This window comes from Photinus pyralis, unplaced genomic scaffold (assembly GCF_008802855.1).
Source record: "Photinus pyralis isolate 1611_PpyrPB1 unplaced genomic scaffold, Ppyr1.3 Ppyr1.4_LG5, whole genome shotgun sequence".
Lineage (NCBI taxonomy): Eukaryota > Metazoa > Arthropoda > Insecta > Coleoptera > Lampyridae > Photinus > Photinus pyralis.
In genome coordinates, this window is record NW_022170596.1 from 9,931,029 (window position 1) to 9,945,085 (window position 14,057).

General features: G+C 36.1%; 2 protein-coding genes across 3 annotated transcripts; one reads left to right on the plus strand and one right to left on the minus strand.

The window, feature by feature from the left end:
• The first annotated feature begins 850 nt into the window (after positions 1-850).
• LOC116170495 (aromatic-L-amino-acid decarboxylase-like) lies at positions 851-7,464 on the plus strand. 2 transcript variants are annotated; one of them, XM_031486938.1, is made up of 7 exons: positions 851-998; positions 1,232-1,313; positions 1,694-1,814; positions 1,865-1,978; positions 2,636-2,885; positions 2,950-3,098; positions 6,487-7,464. In XM_031486938.1, exons 1-7 carry the CDS (start codon positions 968-970, stop codon positions 7,291-7,293), a joined length of 1,554 nt encoding a protein of 517 aa, XP_031342798.1. In that variant the 5' UTR covers positions 851-967; the 3' UTR covers positions 7,294-7,464. The 2 variants fall into 2 exon arrangements, with proteins under 2 accessions (XP_031342798.1, XP_031342799.1); XM_031486939.1 differs by having other exon boundaries at positions 874-942.
• Positions 7,465-8,040: 576 nt separating this feature from the next.
• LOC116170494 (spermine oxidase-like) lies at positions 8,041-9,940 on the minus strand. Its single transcript, XM_031486936.1, has 3 exons — positions 9,772-9,940; positions 9,502-9,723; positions 8,041-9,454 (listed from the first exon to the last, which is right to left on the minus strand). Exons 1-3 carry the CDS (start codon positions 9,828-9,830, stop codon positions 8,140-8,142), a joined length of 1,596 nt encoding a protein of 531 aa, XP_031342796.1. The 5' UTR covers positions 9,831-9,940; the 3' UTR covers positions 8,041-8,139.
• Positions 9,941-14,057: the final 4,117 nt, after the last annotated feature.

Sequence of the window (14,057 nt, forward strand, 5' to 3'; positions counted from 1 at the left end):
TCTTCAATTATTTTTCTTACAATCGTTGTACCTCCATCACGTAAGTTAATAAATTAGAATTAAAATGGTAGTAATTACCATTAAGCAGGAACTTTAGTCGAAAGGTCATTTTTACCATGAGGTACCTGGTATGCTTGTTAATCTCTGGCACTTGTTGATATTAAATGGTATTTTCTGATAGTCTCCACATATTATGATTGAAGACAATTAAGGGTAAAAAAGTAACCAATTTTGCTAATTTTCTTGGGAAACGCCAAAATGTACTCCTTCGAGTTCGATGGGATTTTGGCAATTCAAGTGGCTCAATTTTAACTAACGCTGTGGTAATTTGGTTAATGATTTAGCAATTTTCATATGTCATTCAAGCATAAATTATACCAGCGCGATAGAAATATTAGAAATTACGTTCTCATTTGTGACAACTTAACTCTTAGGGGTCAAACGGAACCGTAATTAATTTCATTTCAATTTTCAAGGGTAGTTAGTGTCCAATCAATGAGGAAGAAAACTTTTATATTACGTAATTGTCAACATTACCGCCAAAGTTCACTTTCAATTGCGAAAATGCGTACTTTAAGATAAAAGGTTAAAAATATACTTCAAAATGCGGTAGATATTTTAACGTAGTTTGCGATAAAACAAAACCACCGTCTAATTTTACGAAGTATTCTACGCAAATTTCGCGCTAAAGAACCACATTGGCCTTCCCGCAACACCATTTTTTATATTATAGATAAATGATTTGCAAGTGGAAAACCCTTCGGTTGTTTCTGCACATGAAGGTAATGATCGATACCAGCCTGAAAGTGGGGCCCTCCACTTCTCCTCCTGCTGAGATTTAAGCAATTCCTCACTGGCAATGTATTGTATTTTATCAAAGAGTGTGGTGAAGAGTTGATCGAGTGTTAATTATTTATTTATTTATTTACGATAGCAAATAAGGTGCGTGATTTAATTTAGACTCGCAATGGATTTTGCGGAGATTTCATTAAAGGGCGGTTAGTCTAAAGTTGAACAATGTAATGAGTTTCAAATTTTATTTTGCACGAGATTATTATAGTAGTTAGTCTTCGGTTGACAATTGCGCAATTTATTTGTTTAATCGACCTTCTTCTCGTAATTGCAAAATTGAATGTATTTAGTTAAAATCTTGACACTAATTTTGTTACGTTTCAAGCGTATTGAAGTAATCTTATTATATGAAGTTTCTAATTGCGCTATCTGCTTTCAGAAATGGAAGCTAATCAGTTTAAGGATTTTGGAAAGGAAATGATCGACTATGTCGCAAATTACTTGGAGAATATTAGAGATCGGTAAGGATTTTACAATGTACTTGGCAATTTGTTCTATTGTGTTTAAAGCAATGAAAGCTTTAGTTAGGCCATCAAGGACTTTTGATTAATAAGTTTTATGAAATGATTGCGGGCTTAAACGCACTATTAAACTTCTTTGTGTCAGTGATAAATTTCAATTAACTCTTTGGATAACTTTGCAAAATTTTAACTCTACTGCCACTTTCCATAGTTCAAAGGGGCACACATTACAGACTCCAAGTATTTAATCAGGAAATTAACGATTTTAAAGAAAATCGTATTTGTTTGTTGTTATTTTTTAATAGTAAAAGTGATATGCGCTCGACTGAGCAATTTGCTTAGTAGAACCTTGACCTAAAGCGGCTGTTTACCGTTTCTAGGCGCGTTTTACCAACTGTTGAACCTGGCTACTTGCGTCCGTTGTTACCGGAACAGGCGCCAAATAAACCGGATAGATGGGAAGACGTTTTGGCAGACGTTGAAAAATTGATTATGCCCGGCGTAAGATTTCCGATTATGAAATACGACATTGATTAATTTATTAATTTTAGGTAACTCACTGGCACTCGCCAAAGTTTCATGCCTATTTTCCCACTGCAAACTCGTACCCAGCAATTGTTGCTGATATTCTCAGTGGAGCAATCGCGTGCATAGGATTTTCATGGGTAAGTTTGCGTCATGCTTGTTTATTTCGTACGTACTTTCTTTTTCGCAATAACCGTAAAACTTGTGGAAGATGGAATCCCCGATCGCATTGGGACTGATTATTTTCTTCGTCTTATACAGGACACCTGCATCTCTTCGAAGCTTACCTTGAATGTTAGCGTGACTGCTCCATATTTTTTTCTAATGTAGGTACCCTTCAAATTCCTGCACTTTGTTCTATTGCCATTAATTCCTTTCCGCTGTTACTTTATATTATACGTGACATTTTCCAGTCATTTTTCTTGTAATGGAAGAAAGAAAAAATTTTGTTCGACGTAACTTTGATTGTGGAATTTATAACTGCACTGAATAATTTGCAAGGACCTTACAAATGTCATATAAACGTAGAATGGAAATTGAAAAATAACTAGAACAGAACGTGTGTAACCTTCGACGCCTTATTTTTTTTTTGTACTAATTGAAAATACATAAATTAGTCTCCATTGCATTCACCCGGATGACAAAGAAGGATAGCGAGTGAAATACCTTAAGAGATCTCGGAGCAATAAAGCTTGAAAGCGGGTGCGCTCCGAAAGCGGATAAGGGAAATTGACTTTCTAGCAATCCCTTTGTGTAAATGACAACCCGACCTATTATATTCTACTCTTTTAATTCAGATTGCGAGTCCAGCATGTACCGAATTGGAGGTCGTGATGTTGGACTGGTTGGGAAAAATGTTGGATTTGCCCGCCGAGTTTCTGGCGTGTTCTGGAGGAAAGGGCGGCGGTGTCATTCAGGGAACTGCTAGTGAAGCCACTTTAGTCGCACTACTTGGAGCGAAGGCGAGAAAAATTGCTACGGTTAAAGGGGAACATCCCGAATGGACGGAGAGCCATATCATCGAGAGACTTGTTGCGTATACTTCCAGTAAGTGATTTATTGTCATGAACTCCCAAATTAAAAATGTAATTTAAAATGTATCGTTTTTCAGGTCAAAGTCATTCGTCGGTAGAGCGAGCCGGTCTGCTGGGAGGTGTCCGAATGCGTTCACTTCCTACCGATGATAAGCATAGGTTAACTGGAAGTACTTTAAGGGAGGCCATACAGAAAGACATTGAAGACGGCCTTATACCGTTTTATGTAAGTGTGATGTTTAAAATAATTCTCTAATTAGTCGCGAATATACACAAGGTTGCATTGTTTGCTACCTGTCCTTTCCTCACGCGATTATTGAGGAAGTGATCGGATTATACACCTCAAATATTGGAAAGTCAAGGTTTTGGTTCATGGACGAACATCTGTTAATCGTTATTGTTCCGTATTATGACGGCGTCGGTTTGAATGAATGTGTACATTGATACATTCTCGAAGGAGAATGTTTGTTGTTTACTTATGGCAAGAGAGTTCTGCACTTTGAATGTCATTAAAGTTGAATAGTAGTTTTGAGATTTTTGAACATGTTGTATTTTCAACATCCATCCCTACTTTCCATTTTTTCAACGAGCTTTTTCTTTCAATATTCTTGGGAAATGACTGGATTGTGGGTTTTCCATACGTCCGAATGGATACTGAGAGAGAACCATTTGGATTTACTTGTCCCCTTGTCTCATGTTCTTTTCCTAACACATTACAGTGTTAGACCATGGCTGTTATATGTTGTAATGAGGCCTCCCAAGTTGTATTTTTGCGTTATTCTGGAATAAGATCAACTATATCGTGGGATTGTGTATAACTTTGAAGATTATGTTCAATTTTCGTTTTTGTGTACTGTTTCTTATATGGTTATTGAGTTTTGTGTTCACTTGTGTAAAGTGAATGAAAGATAAAAGAATAAAAAATAAATACAAAAGGTTTCTAAACATGATGTATATGATGTATATACGGAAGGGGTTAGTTTTTTGGATTATTTTCGGCCTAAAAATTCATATAAACATAGGTGCGCAAATGCTTCGTTATCGATCTCCAGGGTCTCGAAATTTCAAGATGTGTAAGTTTTTCCTTTATATTTCCTGCCTTTATTGAGATATTTCGCTCAAATTTGAAATAAAAGTTGGTCATGCCAGTGCCAGTGAGAAATCAGGGTGATGTTTCTTTCAGGGGTTACGATCCATTTTCTACCCCTCACTGGTAGATTGTGAAACAAGAATTTTTATGTAGTTAGACAGTTGGTATTGAAAATTGTACCTTGTAGTTGCATATGTTTATAAATTAAAGGTTTAAATTATTGTAACGTGTAAGGTAGAACTATAACATTCTGTACACATTAGTAACAAAGCGTTTATGGACCTATGTTTATATGACTTTTGAGTCATACCTACAATAAACTGTTTCAAACCAATATAGACAACGAGCGACAAACGCAGACGGACGGACAGATAGTCCAAAACCATGAACGGGGGGGGGGGGGTAAAGGGGAGGGGGGTTAAAAATTAATTTTATCTCTCATTGTATTGATGAGGAAAAGTAGCGAGTTTTCGTGCTAAATAATAGTCTGAAAAAATCTTCAATTGTTTTGAAAATATAGCAAAAAAACGAAAACTTCTGATTTTCATTTTTAATGTTTTCATGATAAACTAATGGTACTAGATATGAAGAGAAATGTTGTTCAGACCCCTTTTATGGGAGATTCGAATATGGAATCCCGTTTTTAATACTTTTCAAGATGACGGAGAAACACGTGGAAACTTTAATTTTTCTTACGGACGCCATTTTGGATTTTGACATTTTGAGATGACGTTTTTTCTTCTCTTTACAACGATGTATCACACATGGTGGTTCAGTATCAAATTTTTCCTAAAAATGAATTTTTCATTTTTTTGAGAAGAGTGCTTTGGAAAAACAAATCGTCTTTTGTTATAAAGGAAAGTTTGACAGTTTTATCCTCTTTCAAGTATTGTCATTTACGTTTATGCTAGTTTTATTGCAAAAAAGCCTTTTTCAAGTGCAGAGCAGAAAGATATGATACAAATTTACCACACTTGAAGTGACTTTCATATTTATGGACCGGACTTTTAATACATAATCACTCTCAAATAAGTACCTACTCATATAAATTGAATACAATGAGCGGTTAAAATGTGGAAAAAAATTATTTAAAAATCAGGTGTTGGATTTAAAAAAAATGCTCGCACGTCTATCATAATTTGTTCTTGCTTTTTTTTTGCGGTAAAGAGAAAATATACAGGATGCGTCAAAAATTTAGATATGTACCTAAATTTGAATTGTGGTTTTCTTAGTTTTGCTCCGAAAGGGTTAAAGATAGGTATACGACATGCTACATGAATGGTGCATAGAATTTGACACAGAATTCAAAAACTGGATTTGAAAAACATTGTTCATTTAAAAAAATCAACTGTGGTACCAAAATCTACTTTTTGATGCACCCTGTATATTTCCTTTTTAATGAAAAAAGTGCACAAGAAAAAATTATGATAGACGTGAGCGAGCATTTTTTGAAACCCAACTCCTGATTTTTAAACGAATTTGTTCAACATTTTGCCGCTCACTATATATCTTTCAAAATAAAATCGGCCCCACTCCAGTTTTCTGTACACTTAGACAGATGTAGGCATTTCATGTAATTAATAGAAAATAAAAATTTCAAGCCTGTCTCATGATCATGAGCAATTGTAATCAATTATTTAACAATCAAACACCTAGTACAAAATTGTACTCAAAAGACTAGCATTACTGAACTTGAAATTCTAATTTTGCAATATATTAATGAGAAAAAAAAGAATAATATCTTTGGTCTGGGTGGTCGATCATCATAAAAAATACACAAAAATGTTCATGGGGCGGGGCGTAAATCGACCTCTTCAGGAATATAAAAATGACTTCTAGCAAAAATTTACTGGAAAAATTACCAATCTTTGCCAGTAGAGAATGTCCAAAATTACTCTTATAACGTTTGGTTTTGATAGCTAAAAAGCCTTTTTACCGGTTATGGTTAATTTATTTATAATAAAATAAATAATAAAGAAATTAGGCTCAGAATTTTAATTACTGAACTTGTTTTTTAACGTAATTTGCCACTACAACAAATAATGCAATGCAAATTATTTGGACCTGGGACCCTAACGCTTTCGCGGTATCAATTTATTTAAACGCAATAACGCCAATCCAAATATACCTACACCGAAATGAAAGAAAATGTTCACTCACGTATTAATTCGGTAACCCTCCGCAATATTCCCGGTTACGACACGAACAAATTCACCTTTTTTTCTTAAATACGCCACTTTATGTTAGTTTGGTTTATTTGGAAATTTTTTGTTTTATTGATTATAATCTCTGAATTAAATTTCCAAAGTAGGAATTAGGCCAAAGGCGACATTGTTTACGATGCTTAAATGTCACGTACCAAAAGTACATACATCATTAGCTTGGCAGTAATGCGAATCCGATCCCAATTTTTCTAAAGCTAAAAGCTTTTTTTTTCGTTAACAATAGATTTCCATTAAGAATTGTTTTATTTTTACGCTCTATAGACGATAAACGTCACTAATGAACAAACTGTTTGTTTCAGGCTGTTGGTACTTTGGGAACAACCTCCTCCTGCGCCTTTGACAAGCTTGAAGAGCTCGGCGATGTCTGCAACAAATACGAGGTTTGGTTACACGTCGACGCAGCGTACGCCGGATCCGCATTCATATGTCCAGAGTATCGATACTTGATGAAGGGAGTCGAAAAGGCCGACTCCTTCAACTTCAACCCACACAAATGGCTGTTGATCAACTTCGATTGCTCAACGATGTGGTTGAAAAATCCGTACTGGGTTGTGAATGCCTTCAACGTGGACCCCTTGTACCTAAAGCACGATCAGCAGGGCAGCGCTCCCGATTACAGACACTGGCAAATCCCTCTGGGACGCCGTTTCCGATCGCTAAAAATGTGGTTCGTTTTACGTCTGTACGGTATCGAGAACCTGCAAATGCATATCAGAAAGCAAATTGCACTGGCGCATCATTTCGAGACGCTCGTTAACGAAGACAAACGTTTCGAAATTACCGCCGAAGTGCTCATGGGACTGGTCTGCTTCAGGCTGAAAGGTTCGAATGAGCTTAACGAGAGTTTGTTAAAGAAAATTAACGGAAGGGGCGTTATTCATCTCGTCCCGTCGAAAATTGGCGATCAATACTTCCTCAGATTGGCAATTTGCTCACGATATACCGAAAAACACGATATCCAAGTGTCGTGGAACGAAATTCAAGCGGCAGCTAAAGAGATTGTCGAGGATAATAACGTTATAAAAGTAAACGGTATTAAGAGTATTAATGGTAGTAATGGTATTCAAACTACGAATGGCACGAATGGCGTTAATGGACACCACTAAAGTATTTTCAACGTTTGAGGCAACAATCCTATGGACCAACTCTTGGCTTTAGTAATGTAGTTTGATGTGTATTTAAAATCGATGTATATATATTTATTTAATGTATTTAGCGAGAGAATAGTGTATATATGTATTAGTGGCGTGAACGAAGTATAACTAATGTTGACAAAGGATACATTATTTATTTGCACGGCCAAACAATCTTTAGCTACAAATCCAACCAAAACCCTTAGTTTGATGACATTTTAATTAAAAGCAGCGAGTATAGTTATAAATGTTACAATAGACAAGCTACTAAGAATGATTTAATTTATATGGATCGACCCACGGTTTAGGTGTAAGCGGAAATTTGAGGCGAGAGAAAAGTCACAGATTCAAAGAATAAACAGCCACAAACGTGTTCAACAAAATAGCACCCCTTCCCCATAAGGAAAGGTGACCCCCCTACATTTTTTTCGGAAATACACGTTTTGAAGCACCAGGAATCCATATCAAACAAAATCTCGATGATGTCGGGGTGTCGGTCCTTGATTATTTGTATTTTGATATGCTAGCTTATGTACTAGATTGAGTTAGTCAGATATATAATACGATAATTGTAAATTTTTGCCCCCGCAAGGAGTGTTTAATTGGAATCGAAACGTAGCTACAATAAAAATGTATCACATGTATACTATGTCACAAAAATTCTTTGCTGGGCACTAGTTTGGGATAAAGAAACTACAATTATTGATTTAAAGATTTACGTAAGCGAGGAAGACGGTTTTTATTACTTTACCAAAACGTCAAGCATACATTTGGTATTTACGTGATAAGAAAACACTGCACATTGTTTCTAAATTCTGTCTAACGTTTTGGAGGCGGTCCCCCAATCTTCTTTGTTAACTGAATAATTCTCTCCGCTTCCCTTATTCCACTTAGTCTAGCTCCGTGTACAGTTGAATAGTGTCCAGCACAAGTAGCTTCGCCCGCAAATAGTAATATGGGAGGTACAGGTTCGCATGGTCCCGGCAGAGGGCTAGAAAGATCACATTGATGGCCCACAGTAGACGATAGGCTCATGAAGCTGTACGCTCCGCAAAAGTATGGGTCATTGGACCATTTCGATCTTAAAATGGTATTGGGATACGGCAGCGATGCATCACCAGTAAACTGCCTTAGCACCTTAGTCACACCCGCCGCTACCTCCTCATCTGAGGCTTGCTCCATTTGTTTCGCCTCGGGACCACAAACACTCGCACACAGTACGTGCTTGCTTCCCTCAACCTCTTCTACTACACTGAGCCCCTTCGTCCAATCCTTCCTGCATTCTAACTCTTCGGCCGACCACGCAAATCTAAGACCACCTTCAGACCACACCCAGAACGGTCTGGCATAGTCCAAAAATACTTTGTTTAGCTGCCCGAAGCCTAAATTATGTATTGCTTCCATTTTCTCCGCCGGTAAAGTAGGACAAAACAGTTTATCAGCATGTTGCTTCAAAACTCCGAGCGAAACAGTAATAATTACGTAGTCACAGCAATACTCCTCACCGTCACAGCAATGCACTACCGCCCTTGAACTTCCTTCCTTTTGGGTAACCGCACCCCAACGTATACACTGGACGGGCTTATTATACTTCACGGCGCATTCTGGCAGGTCCCGTAGCAGTGGTGCAAGAATTCCAACATACCCAAAGGGAACCCGTATGGAACCACCGGGTACGACAATGAAACTGCCGTAATTATCTGCACTAACTTGACTTAAATCCTCCCCGGTACGTTGACGAATCACATTAGTTAAACCGTACATAACTCGAGCGGCGTCATAGCGCTGTTCTTCGGGAAAATGTTGCAGTTCTTGTTGTATGCGTATTGCGAAGAAGTTTTTCAAAGAACCATGTTGGCGTCCCGTATTCATGCTGAATAACAGCATTGCTTCATGTTCAATCTGTTGAAAAGTGTGAAAGGCGGAAATCGAAATCGGCACGTCCACGGCTCGGCCATCACTAGTACAATAGAGATTGTGCAATGGATTACTTCGACGAATTGGCGGTTTTAGTAAACCCTCCTGACAGGCTAATGTATATATTGGATTGGCTATGCAGCTTCCCTCGATGTTTTGCGCTCCCATTTCTGCGATCACATCGCCTAACCAGCAGGAATGGATTCTACCTCCAGGCCTACACTTGAATTTGTTGTATTTAACTTCAACTTCTAGGTGACTAACCTGTCAATTGCCTCCAAAACGGTAATGTTACTAATGCCACACTGTGTTAGACGGTGCGCTGCTGACAATCCGGCAATCCCGGCGCCAATAATAACGATTGTGGGTTCTGGTTTGCAAGGGTCCACCATACCTTCCGATATAGTACAAACGTCATATTGTCCGCAGTCACCTTTTTTCGGGGTTGTCGTGTGGAACAATTTTGAACGGCGCGATGTCCAATCTCTAAGAAAGGATAGAACAGAAACTAGACTTGGCTGAGCTGCTACTTACAAATGGGTTTTTGAAATTTTGATTGAATTATTCCTAAGAAATACCCTAAAAATAAACATTGTGATAACAAACTGCAAATTTAGATGTCACATGAGCATTTTGAAAGTTGCAAAGTGACGTATATTGCGATTGGTTGTTGTCAGAGAACCTGATTAAGGACCTACAGTGGTACCATTATTTGTTTTGTATGTTCTTATTCAGTGACTATATAATTGAAGAACATACATCCAGAACAATACCTTCCAAATGAAAACGGATTTATATATGAACAATTTTGCCGCGATTTTGTTACTTCCACTTTTTATAAATAATACTCGTACAATTTTAGTTACTTGCGCAAAACTAATGCGTGCACGTAGATTTAGATGTAAATTTGGAGTTCAACTCAACTATCGGTTAACCAGCCATAAAAGTAAAAGTTTTACTTGTTACCTAATTGGGGTGAGCTTCCTTTGGTCCTTTTCTTCAACAGTAGGTAACAACCAACAAGTTTTCGCCGAGAAAATTAAAGGTAAGGTTAGGTTAGATTACTTTAATGCCAAAAGATAAAAGATAACTGCATAGTGCATGTATTAATGTTAGTTGTCTCCGAAATTTAGGATTTTATTCATACTTTATTGTGAAGCAGTAGGTACATAAGCAATTTTGTACACGAAAAATTTAAACTGCAAAGCGAGCTCCCGTTACAAAATCTCGTAACAGAGACGTTACCACCCACGAGGGCTACACAAACTGGAGTCGAGTGGAAGTTTTGGTGGCAATAGAAATGATTTTTAGCCCCCCTGAACAAATTTTTCTAGTGCAACAAAGCTCAATTTTTAATTACCCCGAAATCGGTGGTGCAATAAACTATTTTTAACTCCCAATTAACGTGATACTGCCTGTGTGTCTCCAATTCCAAAACGCATGAAATTTATTTTTTAACTGAAGTGTTCAGTTAGCGTTGTGGATAATACAATAGTTATATAATACTTATTTACTTATTTGAAGATAGGTAAGATAAGAACATATTGAACTGGAAATATTGGAGTAATATATAAGTGGAATATTAACTACTACACCAAATATACGAAAAAGGTGTTTAGTATCTGGCTGTGTGGAGCCATTAAAACAAATAAATTAAACAAATATAGCAAACGAGCTCCTGGGTATGGCTATAGCAAATGCAAAACCAAATTTTAAACCGGATGTTAGTTATGTATGAAATTTCGTTTAATTGCTTCCATAAATAAGAAAGTTGGCACCGCACATCCTACACAAAACCAAATTTGGAAAATGGCGCTACATTTGCTTTTATTCCAAGTGGCTATGTATCAAATTTCATTTGAATCCCTCCATAAATAAAAAAGTTGGCCCTGCGCATGCGCAAAACCAAATTTTGAAACTGACGTTAAATTTGCTTTTATTCCAAGTGGCTATGTTTCAAATTTCATTTAAATACCTTCATAAATAAGAAAGTTTGCAATTCGGTCTGTAAATGGTCGAGATGCGCAAAGGGCACTGTGAATGCTGATTGATTAGGCTCAACTTGTGAAATTGTGTTTTATATGGCTAAAGCTATGTGCATATTGAATTTCCTGCAATTCGATTCATAACTAACGGAGATGTCAAAAGGGCCTACTTTATTTTTTTGTCTACATTGCCAATTCACGAACTCCGATCCACAAATTTTATAAAGAATCCTGCAAAATTTCATCGTAATCGGTCCATTCGTTTATGGGTATCTTGCTAACGGACGGGCGGACAGACGGACGGACAGACACCGCAAAATTATAAACTCGCTAGGAGCTCGTTGATTATAAATTTTTTGGAATCAATATATAGGTACTCAATTTTATAGTAGGTACCTATATAATAGGTAGGTCCATATTTAATTTAAACTACCTACCTACAGCGTGAGATTCCAGTTCAGTTGATGTTGAAAATGAGATTTAGGTAAGAAAATCTTCAAATAATGGGTTTCCTTGAGTCATTTTTGATTTTCCAAAAAGTTTCTAAAAACTCGTATAATGAAAAAGCCATTCGCTTTGTGCTTATGTCCCTTACGTAAAGACCATTATCTACAATAAGTATTATATAAAGGCAAATGGTGATTTCACATTTTGATTTGTACAAATAATCATTGAATTTATAATTTAATGCTAATAATGCTCTTTCGTTTTATCTCGGGGTTTGTTTTATAAGTAGAAATATTCTATGGATATGTCCATCTTTATTAAATGGGTACAATCATTGACTAATGGGAGTATTAGTCAATGGTACAAGTACAATGTATAAAGCACAAATGCTCACCGTTACAGGTTACTGTATACGGTAACTTTGGATTATATCAAAGATTGTACTTACATATATTTACAGTTTACTAAAATGGCTGTGTATTATAGCAAATAATAACTAAATTATTAAAGTGTTCTTTAGCGATAGGCAGAAATATATTACTACTAAATACCACTAGATGTCTATACTACATTTGCAGAACAGTAATTTGGGATTAAAACGATTTCCTCAAGTTCCTCAAAGCTGTAACATACGACTATGGGTTTGTGCTTTTACGCATTGAAATAATTGCATCTTTATTCTTCTTTCGCATTTCATATTCAAAAGTTTCGCCTTTACGGATTTAATTAGTAGCATTGCATTCTTTGATTATAAATACCTATTCAAAGATTGCATTGTCCTGGGTAGAAACATGTATAAAATATAAATCCCACTGTGCTACATTCTCAACTTTTATGTTGATTAAGTATTGATTTGAATGGAATACAAAACAAGTATAAATTGTGCACAACTCTTGTGCAGATAAAGCGCATTTTTTAAACCGAAATAGCTTTTGTTTTGACATCACCAATGGATATATTTCTTGCAGACATCTCAATCGCCCTCTGTGAGTACTCTCTTTCGACAATCAGTTCTTGAAGTATAAGGGAATATACCCGATCACGATAAGTGGTCGAGAAGGAGGGCTATGGTTGGTAGAAATTAATTCCTTCCATTAGAGTACCATGAAGACTTCTTCCAAATTTAATAAATATACCTTCCCCATGAAATTTATAAATTTCATGGGGAAGGTATATTTATTAAATTTGGAAGAAGTTTGAAACCCCATTTAGAGTTCACAAGATGGATCCCAATTTAGAAGGATAAAAAAAGGAATTATTAAAGATAGTAATTATCTCAATTTTGGCTGTCAATTTGTTTTGTTAATTCATTTGTGACTGTTCAGATTTGATTTATTAGAATTCGTTTATTTTTATAAAAAATTAATGCAATTATCTAGAGATAAGGATGCCTTTTATTCGGAAAAAAACTATTTGTTTTCACTTATAATTGCACAAGAGGTTTGTATGTTACCGAGTAAATTAAGAAACAAGTAAGCGACATGGAATTAAGATTTCCATTTTTTCCTAACTTTGTACAAGACATCTCTTTTCTCTAGTCGAATGATTTCTCTCTTGACGGCTCAATGATCGCGAAAGGTAGTGAACGACCTTTTTCTGAAACTACATTAGAAACTACTACTTTTGTCTCCAAAAAGGGCGAAAAAAATGTGATTTTTCTCTCTAGTGAGGAAAGTGAAAAACAATTTCTGCTTTAATCTTAATAATGATATTTAAAATTGAAACATACTCATATCTAGATTGCTGTGTCAAACTTCATTTTTGGATATGATAATTTTTCAATTTTGATTGTAGTTTCAGAAAAAATTATGTGTAAAACTTGAGAAAACTTTCTTCTCTAGTTGTAAAAATAACTATTTCACAATCGGGAAATTTTTGACCTAAAACTGTACCAATTCTAAACGAAGAGGCGTCAGTTTGCAAAGAAAACTGTAGAGAAAACTTAGGACAACTAACAAATGGGCATTGAATAATCAATTTTTTATTCAATGCAATGGGTCAGACATATTTTTGTAAGGCAAACAAAAGAAATTTCACAAGATTCCGTCCATTTCCATGGTGCACCTATTGTTTTTTAGAAGCGCGTTCAAGAGTGCGGTTATAGTAGTATATTCAGGAATGAAGCGTCCGTACCAAGAGGTAATACCTAAGAAACGTATTGAATCTTTAATATTACTCGGGAAATTAATCTGTAAAATAGCAGGGACTGGTCTTAAGCCATGTTGATTTACAACATAACCCAAATATTTTTCAGGGAAGCACTAAGAAGAACAGTGCTGAAAAAAGGTACAGTAGATTTCGGCATGGCCTGATGATGGGCAATAAATGTCAAGCCCGAAATCGATCGCCATTAAAGAAACTATAATACTATTTGCCTGTTCTTCTCAG

Bases quoted from the DNA above. Each gene is read 5' to 3' on its own strand.
- LOC116170495 (XM_031486938.1), top strand. From the start codon at position 968: ATGGATTTTGCGGAGATTTCATTAAAGGGCG. The intron at 1,815-1,864 runs GTAAGATTTCCG...TATTAATTTTAG, and splicing joins AAAAATTGATTATGCCCGGC to GTAACTCACTGGCACTCGCC. The intron at 2,886-2,949 runs GTAAGTGATTTA...ATCGTTTTTCAG, and splicing joins ACTTGTTGCGTATACTTCCA to GTCAAAGTCATTCGTCGGTA.
- LOC116170494 (XM_031486936.1), bottom strand. From the start codon at position 9,830: ATGTTTATTTTTAGGGTATTTCTTAGGAATAATTCAATCAAAATTTCA. The intron at 9,724-9,771 runs GTAAGTAGCAGC...ATCCTTTCTTAG, and splicing joins AAAATTTCAAAAACCCATTT to AGATTGGACATCGCGCCGTT. The intron at 9,455-9,501 runs GTTAGTCACCTA...ATTCAAGTGTAG, and splicing joins GTTTTGGAGGCAATTGACAG to GCCTGGAGGTAGAATCCATT.